Genomic DNA, 9,858 nt, shown 5'->3' with positions numbered 1-9,858 from the left:
GCCCGGCTGGGTTTTACGTAAGCCCAGAGAGTTCCTGGTGTCGCTGATGGACACACTGACCGCTCTGCTGGAGAAGAACAACCCGAACGTGAGTCTGAGAGTGACTGTCTGTAGGGATGTAGGGGTGTGCCGTGTGAACAAAAAATTATATCTCCGTATTTTCTGGGATTTTACCGCTAACGATAATTAGACGATATTTTGCTGAGTGTGTTATTGTGCTGGTATCTTAAACTGAGTCCTGAAGTTTTTAATATTCTTCATATTCTGTGTGGTGGTCAGTTCACACTGATAGAAATTAATCTTTTCCAATAAGTTTAAATTGAGTTTTACCTTTCATGGGCATTTTTACCTTTTATAAAGCCATTTTTTCTAAAAGTGTGCATCATCTTTTGAGTCAAATTCTTACATTTAATCATATTAGAATAATAAGACATTTGGGCTGTTACCGAGCAAATTAAATCAGTATCAACAAAATTCATCTGTGCAATGGAAACACAGAAGCTGCGTCTGAAGAGGTGTTTATGTGTGTTTCCACGCTGTTTAATGCAGCTCTGAGGGACATGGGATGCTTTAACCTGCAGTTTCTAAAATGCATAAATAATGTTTTGATATTTTAAACATAAAACATTGAATACACAATATTTGAAATTATTTAAAAAAAATCATTGAAAATCTTTTCATTAAAATGAAAAGATACTTTAAATGTGAAATTAAAACCACCAGTAGATGGCAGCAAGTCACTGTAGATAAGTGAATCATTGCGATTGAACCGAATCATTTAAACCATTAATTCATTTTAGGAACAAAACACTGTCATGTTGCTCAGAGATGCAAAGTAGCGCTGTGGCTGTGTTTGGAATTATTTAATATCTAAAGCGTAAGTGACCCTGCAGCACAAAAGCAGTCATGAGTAACACAGGTATATCTGTAGCAATAGACAACAATACATTGTATGGATCAAAATTATACATTTCTCTTTTATGACAAAAATCATTAGGATATTAAGATCATGTTCCATGAAGATATTTAGTACATCTCCTACTGTAAATATATCAAAACTTAATTTTTGATTAGTAATATGCATTGCTAAGAACTTCATTTGAACAACTTTAACCCTTTAGGCGCCAGGGTTTTTTGGAAAAAATGCTGGATTTTGACATCAAGATTTCAAAAGCTTGTGGCTTGAAATGGCTTAAAGATAGAGAGCTACTGTAAATTAGAAAAATGTTGGGCATGACCGAAAGTTTATGTGGGGTATAAATATACTAATCTAATTTGCATATTATGACGTCATCAGGGGCGGCCCTCTTGAATTTCATAATATTTAGGAAATAGTAGATATTGAATTGATGTTTGATTTTTTTGTTTGTTTTTTGTGTTTTTCTCCTCATTCCAAATAATCAGAAAAGAGGAAACCAACAATAAAACAGGAGAAAGTACTAAATTATTACTATATTACTATACTATATAGTAGTAAAACGCATGTGAACAGTAGCCTACTTTTTGATCAGTTCATCAGTAATATTCAGGAAATAATAGATATTGAATGGATATTTGAACTTATTTGCATGTTGTTGTTGTTTTTTTTGTCTTTTTATCCTCATTCCAAATGATCAGGAAAAGAGGAAATCAACAGTAAAACAGGAGAAAGTAGTAAATTATTACTATATTACTGTGCCATAGTAAAATACATGTGCCTATTTTTTGATCAGTTGACCAGCTATCTGCCCAATCAGGTATCTATGTGACAGTTTATAGTTCTTGAGAGTATGGCACCTCTCACTGTATGGCACAGCGCTCAGACCGACCCCACACTGACTGCACCTGTCTTGTCTGCCGGCGGCCCTTGGAGCGCGCGCGATCAGAACAAACAGCGCAATCTGGCTGATTATCAGAGAGCAACAGCTCTCCTATGGACACTAAGACCACGTCCACCCCTGCCACCCCCATCCCCGTTGGGCAAAGTGTTGAAATGATCACTTGTTTGTGCTTTGTGAACGATCACGCCTTGCGCAACGGCACCATTGCGCAGAAAAGATGTACCGGGAGAAGCGCGATCATTAGACGGCCTATCGTCATTTCCAAAAGGCAAATATTCCCCTTCAGAGTCAGAATCGGCGAATGAAATTTGCAACACATCCTCACAGTACAACTTTTTATTAGCCGTTTGGTGATTTTCTCTCACAAATCTCACAATTTACTCACACGCTATGAACTGAATTGCTTCCGCATCAATGACACGATAGCGCACTTACTCTGCTATTTCCTCGAACAATTTTGGTCTAGAATCGAAGTACTACATGTCTGCCATCTAGTGGAAGGGAATACAAATGAGCCATTACACCAGATTAGGAACTACAGCCCATTTCATGAAGTATGACGTCTTGTCGCAATTTTGCGACTTTGGCGCTTAGAGGGTTAAAGGAGATTTTCTCAATATTTAGATTTTTTTTGCTCCCTCAGATTCCAGATTTTCTAATAGTTGTATCTCAGACAAATATTGTCCTATCATAACAAACCATACATCAATGGACAGATTATTTATTCAGCTTCAGATGATGCATAAATCTCAATTTAACCCTTGTGCATCAATAAAAAAAAGTTACACTTATGTCCATAGTGGACAAAAATGTCCATGTAAAAAAAAAAACGGTCATAAAAATGGAAGCTTGGGAGCAGAGACTTAAGTGCGGTCTCATTTTAAAGAAGACCCATGGCAGATTATTGTTGAAGAAAAAAAGTTTTAAGTTTATGAAAATGATTTATGAACAATATTTTGTTATTTTATTAATATTTTATATATGAAACATGTTGAACTCTAAACCTGCTAGAAAATCAAAGCCATAAATCTAAACGAGTTGTGTTCCAAATTTGAGGTTGATATCTCAAAACATTTGCTTTCAGTAAAATTTTGTTTGGGCGCAGTACTGAGCATTGAGAATAGCTGGATGGCTGAAACGTCTGCTCTTGCTCTATTAAAATATTTGATTCTTTTTGTAAAAGACTTTGTCTAGTTTTTCAGAGTGCGAACCATCTACAGTCTCTTCTATACTTTATTGGTTTCCACGCACCTGGACTTACTATTAGCCTTCATCTGAGCGCAACAGTATTTCCTTGTCTTCTGTCGTTTGGGCGCAGTACCAAATTTTCCCCATTAGATGCCAGCAAACCTCTGCTGCTGCACACAGTGCTTGGATTTGTGATTTACAGTGAGTTTTTCTTTCTCAAATATTACAAGCACACACACTCAATTTTTTTTTATGACACACATACAAACCACACTCTGACATCTATACCAACACACCTACACAATTATAGCTGCATTATCCAATTGGCTTTATAATACGCAGAAGCAGAAAACAGGAATAAAGCAAGTATTTGCTTTATAGACCCTTTATAGACCAAACCTGAAAAAATGGCACCATCTGGTATAAAATTTAAAAAAAAAAATTTTGAAGCCTTGCCAACAGAATGAAAGCCTATTAACAAAAATTGCATCATTTTACAGTTAAACGGCACTGCGATTAAAAATAGCAGTTTTAACGGTTTCAATGGGGACATTTTTGTCCAAAAGGTCCTGAGTGTGAGTATTTTTTGTACGGAGGGTAAAATTGATTTTTTTGAAGGAAATGAGGGTGAAATATTAAAATTCCAATAAAAATAAACACTTGAGCCAAAATGTATGCAGTTAGCATTAACACAGGCACACTTATAACAAAAATCAAAACTGAAATGGACAAAAATGTCCATAAGGTCGCACAAGGGTTAAAAAAATTGACCCTTATGACTGGTTTTGTGCTCCAGGGTCACATTTTTGTATAAAATCAATATCACATGTTTCATCATGTTAATTTTTGGAGGAAAATAAATGGCACTCTTCGTGTGATATTAACTATATGAAATGATCTAAATATACATTTTCTGCCCCCATGTCTTGAATATTGTGATTATTCTAAATGCATATTAATAGACTGAGAATAATGCAGTGAACTCTAAATGCATACTAGTCTAGCCGACTAGACTTGATCACATAATGTATGTGTGCACTCTGTAGGAGTGTTTTGTTTGGTTTTTGCGATATACTCGATAACGTCAAATCGCACATTGTTAAAACAACAATTATGATATTATCGCAGACGATATATATCGCACAGCCCTAATGAATCTAGTGCTGTCAAACGATTAATTGCAATTAATCACATCCAAAATAAGTTTTTGTTTACATAGTATATGTGTGCACTGTGTATATTATGTATATATAAACGCACACCTATGCATGTGTATATTTAAGAGAACTGTTACATTTATATATATAATATGAATTAAATTAATATAAATATATGCGTGTAAATATTTTCAAAATATATACCGCATGTGTGTGTTGCAGTACACACATTTTATGTAAACAAAAGCTTTTATTTTGGATGTGATGAATGGTGTGGCAGTACTGATGGATGTGGTGTGTTGTTCTGTCATCAGGGTGAGGCTCTGGAGACGGTGACCACCGCAGCCGTGTGTCTCTTCAGCTCGCAGATGCAGCTGGCTGATCAGGTTCCTCCTCTCGGTCATCTGCCCCGCGTCCTGACCGCTCTCAACCATAAGAACAACGCCGTGCCCAAGAGCGCCATCCGCCTCATCCATGTGCTGTCAGACAACGAGGTACGGCGCAGACACAGCCTGCTCTGCGTGTGCTGCTGTGACTCTGTGGTGATGCTGTGTTTGTGTGTCTGCAGCTGTGTGTGCGCTCCATGGCTGCGCTGGACACCATCGGCCCGCTGATGACCGGGATGAAGCTCAGGGCTGATATGGCAGGACTGGCTTGCGAGGCTCTGAACCGCATGTTCCAGCGAGAGCAGACAGAGCTGGTTGCACAGGTCACACACACATTAGAGCCCTCTTTTTAATTTAATAATAGGTTTTTAATTTATGTATAAACTGTTATTGAAAGTTTCTAGTTGGTTAGGGTTTTTAGGATTATTTTAATGTTTCTGAAAGAGGTTTCTTCTGCTGCATTTGTTTAAAAATACAGTAAAAACAGTAATATTGTGAAATATTATTACAATTTAAAATAATTGTTTTCTATGCGAGTATCTGTTCAAATGTAATTTATTCCTGCGAAGAAAAGCTGTATTTTCAGCATCATTCCTCCAGTCTTCAGTGTCACATGATCTTCAGAAATACATTTTTCTGATACATTTTATTTTTTCGGATTCTTTGAATATAATTGTAAAAGAATGGCATTTATTTGAAATAATATAACAATGTAATAAAGTCTTAACTGACAAAATTGATGGATCTGCTGAATAAAAGTATCAATTTCTTTCAAAAAGAAAAAAAATCTTTTGAACAGTGAAATATAAACATCATATTTAACAATGAAAATGTTTTAATTGAGTAATTGTATTAATATGTAATAAAAATGTATTATTATTATAATTCTTTGTGATTGAATGTTCTCTGGTGTTAGGCTCTTCAGGTGGATCTGGTGCCGTACCTGCTGAAGCTGTTGGAGGGAGTCGGGTTGGAGACTCTGGAAAACCCATCAGCCACCAAAGCTCAGATCGTTAAAGCGCTCAAATCCATGACCCGCAGCCTGCAGTTCGGAGAACAGGTATCATCCTCGTCCAGCAGCGCAGTAGAACCCTCTGGAACTGGAACCAGTGATGTGAATGACGTGTGTGTGTTTGTTTCAGGTGAATGAGATCCTCTCTCGTTCCACTGTGTGGAGTGCCTTCAAAGACCAGAAACACGACCTCTTCATCTCCGACTCCCAGACCGCAGGTTACCTGACGGGTGAGTCCAGCAGAGCGCCTCGTATGAGGGATGAGCGAAACCGTGCTGACCTGTACTGACCCGTCCTGACCTGTACTGACCTCTACTGACCCGTCCTGACCTCTGCTGACCTGTACTGAACCGTCCTAACCTCTACTGACTTGTCCTGACCCGTCCTGACCTCTACTGACCCGTGCTGACCCGTCCTGAGCTCTGCTGACCCGTCCTGATCTCTACTGACCCGTCTTTACCTGTCCTGACCCGTCTTTACCTGTCCTGACTCGTCCTTACCTCTACTGACCCGTCCTGACCTGTACTGACCCATCCTGACCTCTACTGACCCGTACTGACCTGTCCTGACCTCTATTGACCCGTACTGACCTCTGTTGACCTGTGCTGACCGATGCTGACCCGTGCTGACAGTAGCTGGTCTGATATGAGCTGTCTGGTCTTTCTGCTGCAGTTTCTGCATCTGCTGGTTCTAATGTCTGCTTGCTTCCTCTCTGTCTCTGCACTCTCCTCTTCTCTCTCTCTCTGTCTCTCCTGTACTGTCTCTCTGTGTCTCTCTGTCTCCTCAGGTGTGTCCGCTCCATCTCTCCTGGCGGGCAGCAGTCCGCTGCGCAGTGGGCTTTAGTAGCTCACCTGTTTTTTTCCAGCCTTCTCTTTATTACTATTAAGCAGGTAGACTCTCCTCTGATGGCTTCTTCTCTCTTTCTGCTTCATTTCACACTCATTTCCATCTGTTTCCACGCTTCACTGCAGTGCTGATGCTGCTTTAGCTGTAACGAGTGTTGTCCATTGAAGGGCACATTCCCAGCCAGATATCAGTACACATTTCATCCACACCTGAAAATGTCATTACTTACAAAAAGCTACATGATGAATCAAGATTAAACTGAAATTGTGATGTGCGATTATCAAATGGCAAAGCCAGTGATTTAATTCATTCAATATCTGTGCTGTTTCAGAGCGAAGCATGGCTCTGTGTTCATTTACACGCGAGCGGCTCCTGATTCACTGTCATGAGTGATTCGATTCACAGGAGCTCCATCTGTATCTGTGACAAGTTTGAGTCGCTTTAACGTGCATTTGAGAACGAAAAACACATCAAACATCTTCAGAAACTAATGAAAGTTCTTATCAACAAAAGAGATGCTTTAAGAGCTGCTGCACTTTTCTCTCAAAATAAAAACTTTATAAAATAAAAGTTTAAAGTTTGAAATCCATAAACATTAGTAGTGTAATTTTACAGTTTTGCTGTAGTTTTATTATTACATAATTTTTCGTAAATATTTGAATTTGTTGCTCAATTAAAAAAAAAAATAATAATGTTACAATAATATTTCATTTTATTTAGTAATTTTTATATATTTTTTTAGTAACGGCAAAAACAATAATGATGATGTTATTTTATTGCCGTATTCTTATATAATCACAAATTTTAGCCAAATTGTGCAGCTTTGCAAATAAGCACAGCAAACCTGGATTTTTTCAAATGGAATTTTAAATTGTAATTGCAATCTTTATCAGAGAAATTGCAGTTTGATTTTTTTCTTTACAGATCGTGCAGCTCTTTCATTTACTGCCACCATTTCAAACTCATATTAATTTACAAACCATCAACAAAATACCATGAAGTGCTCCATGCAGCTTCCACGTCTTCTGAAATGATTTCCAGCTGTGATTTGTCTGATGATTGTGCTCTGATGCTGTGTGTGGTGTTTGATGTGTGTGTGTGTGATGCTGATGGTGTGTGTGTGTGTGTGTGTGTGTGTGATGCTGATGATGATGATGTGTGTGTGTGTGTGTGTGTGTGTGTGTGTGTGTGTGTCTGATGCTGATGATGATGCTGAATGATGCTGATGGTGTGTGTGTGTGTGTGTCTGATGCTGATGGTGTGTGTGTGTGTGTGTGTCTGATGCTGATGGTGTGTGTGTGTGTGTGTGTGTCTGATGCTGATGATGATGCTGATGGTGTGTGTGTGTGTGTGTGTGTGTGTCTGATGCTGATGATGATGCTGATGGTGTGTGTGTGTGTGTGTGTGTGTGTGTCTGATGCTGATGATGATGCTGATGGTGTGTGTGTGTGTGTGTGTCTGATGCTGATGGTGTGTGTGATGCTGATGGTGTGTGTGTGTGTGTGTCTGATGCTGATGATGATGCTTAATGATGCTGATGGTGTGTGTGTGTGTGTGTGTGTGTGTGTGTGTGTGTCTGATGATGATGCTGAATGATGCTGATGGTGTGTGTGTGTGTGTGTGTCTGATGCTGATGATGATGCTGATGGTGTGTGTGTGTGTGTGTGTATCTGATGCTGATGATGATGCTGATGGTGTGTGTGTGTGTGTGTGTGTCTCTGATGCTGATGATGATGCTGATGGTGTGTGTGTGTGTGTGTGTGTGTGTCTGATGCTGATGGTGTGTGTGATGCTGATGGTTGGTGTGTGTGTGTGTGTGTCTGATGCTGCTGATGATGATGATGCTTAATGATGCTGATGGTGTGTGTGTGTGTGTGTGTGTGTCTGATGCTGATGATGATGATGATGCTTAATGATGCTGATGGTGTGTGTGTGTGTGTGTGTGTGTCTGATGCTGATGATGATGCTTAATGATGCTGATGATGTGTGTGTGTGTGTGTGTGTGTGTGTGTGTGTGTCTGATGCTGATGATGATGCTTAATGATGCTGATGGTGTGTGTGTGTGTCTGATGCCGATGATGTGTGATGCTGATTGTGTGTGTGTGTGTGTGTGTGTGTGTGTGATGATGATGCTGAATGATGCTGATGATGTGTGATGCTGATTGTGTGTGTGTGTGTGTGTGTGTGTGTGTGTGTGTGTGATATGATGATGGTGTGTGTGTGTGTGTGTCTGATGCTGATGATATGTGTGATGCTGACTGTGTGTGTGTGTGTGTGTGTGTGTGTGTTCAGGTCCAGGAGTGGCAGGTTATCTGACAGCGGGCGGCGGCTCTACGGTCATGCCAAGCGTCCCGCCGCCTGTAGACAATGACATCGGAGACCTGGGCTGAACCAGACTAATACAACACCAGACAAACCCGGACACAGACGGACCGGCTCCGGAGCGCCGCCATCCTGATCCTGATCCTGAGAGAGAAACAGACAGAGAGTCCCTCACAGCACTTCATGATTCCTGCGTTTTAACACTTCCTGCTCTTTCATTTTATTTCCACTCACATCTCTTAAATAATTTCTTTCCATGGAGAGTAAAATAGTTTACTTTTGTATTGAGAGATTTTTATGCATTTGTTTTTTTTTGGTTTCGGTGAGCTGATGAATGGTGGCCATGTTGGCTCTGATTCGTTGTCTCTTCGTCTTCCTGCGTCTCATATTCAGCTCATGTCTGTCCCCTTCTCCACATGCCTTCTGTTTTATAAAACGCAGCCTTGCATCTCTGTATTCTTTCTTTTATTCTGAAGTACTGGAGGTAAGTGCTTGGTAACAGAAGGAAAGAGAGCCTTGAGAAGGAACCTGTGAAACTGATCATTCATCATGAGTTTGTGCCGCTGCTTGCGATCTGTCCTGGTTTGTCTCATCTCATCGTTCTGTAAAACGACAAAAACCTTCCTTCCCCAGAAAGCACTTGACTATTTATACCTGAATAAATCAAGAACAACTGAACACGAACGTCTGAAAGGACAAAGGACAAATTTTACTGACTCTGATTACAAATGTATGTGAAAGACTAGTGCAATGTGAAATGTTAAATGTAATATGCCATACATAAACTTTCTATATTGAATGTACATTAATAAAAAAGTAAATCAGTTGCACTTGTACATAAAAGTTTAAGAATAAAAGGGAATCCACAGCTGTTGGGGTTTTGTTTTTCTTATTGATGCACTTTATATGTTAAGGAAGAATGAATCTCACTGAGAAACAAGATCAGGTTTGCTTTTCTCATGCATTTGTTTTTATCTAGACATTGTGTCCACCTTATTTGACAAGGTGATGAGAAAAAAAAATTGCATTCCTTTTGCATTCATTTAATCAAAATAGAGAGAGAGAGAGAGATAAGAATCAAAAATGAAGTGCACTAAACCCCTAAAACTGGTGTTTATGATTACAGT

The 9,858-nt window shown here is 39.3% G+C and overlaps 1 protein-coding gene across 2 annotated transcripts in view; it reads left to right on the top strand.

Moving 5' to 3' along the window:
- The window catches only part of LOC306863474 (dnaJ homolog subfamily C member 13-like), a 68,339-nt gene extending 58,736 nt beyond the window's left edge, over positions 1-9,603 (top strand). For both annotated transcript variants that reach the window (XM_079406816.1, XM_079406815.1), the window contains 6 exons: positions 1-88; positions 4,480-4,659; positions 4,734-4,874; positions 5,468-5,611; positions 5,694-5,793; positions 8,702-9,603. The exon at positions 1-88 is cut by the window's left edge and continues 86 nt beyond it. In XM_079406816.1, the coding sequence (XP_079262942.1) occupies positions 1-88; positions 4,480-4,659; positions 4,734-4,874; positions 5,468-5,611; positions 5,694-5,793; positions 8,702-8,799 (751 nt within the window). In that variant the 3' untranslated portion in view covers positions 8,800-9,603. The remainder of the gene's footprint in view (positions 89-4,479; positions 4,660-4,733; positions 4,875-5,467; positions 5,612-5,693; positions 5,794-8,701) is intronic.
- The last annotated feature ends 255 nt before the right edge of the window (positions 9,604-9,858 follow it).

This window comes from Barbus barbus (assembly GCF_936440315.1).
Source record: "Barbus barbus genome assembly, chromosome: 44".
Lineage (NCBI taxonomy): Eukaryota > Metazoa > Chordata > Actinopteri > Cypriniformes > Cyprinidae > Barbus > Barbus barbus.
Note: the sequence above shows the minus strand (reverse complement) of the source record. Positions and strands in the feature narration are given on the sequence as shown.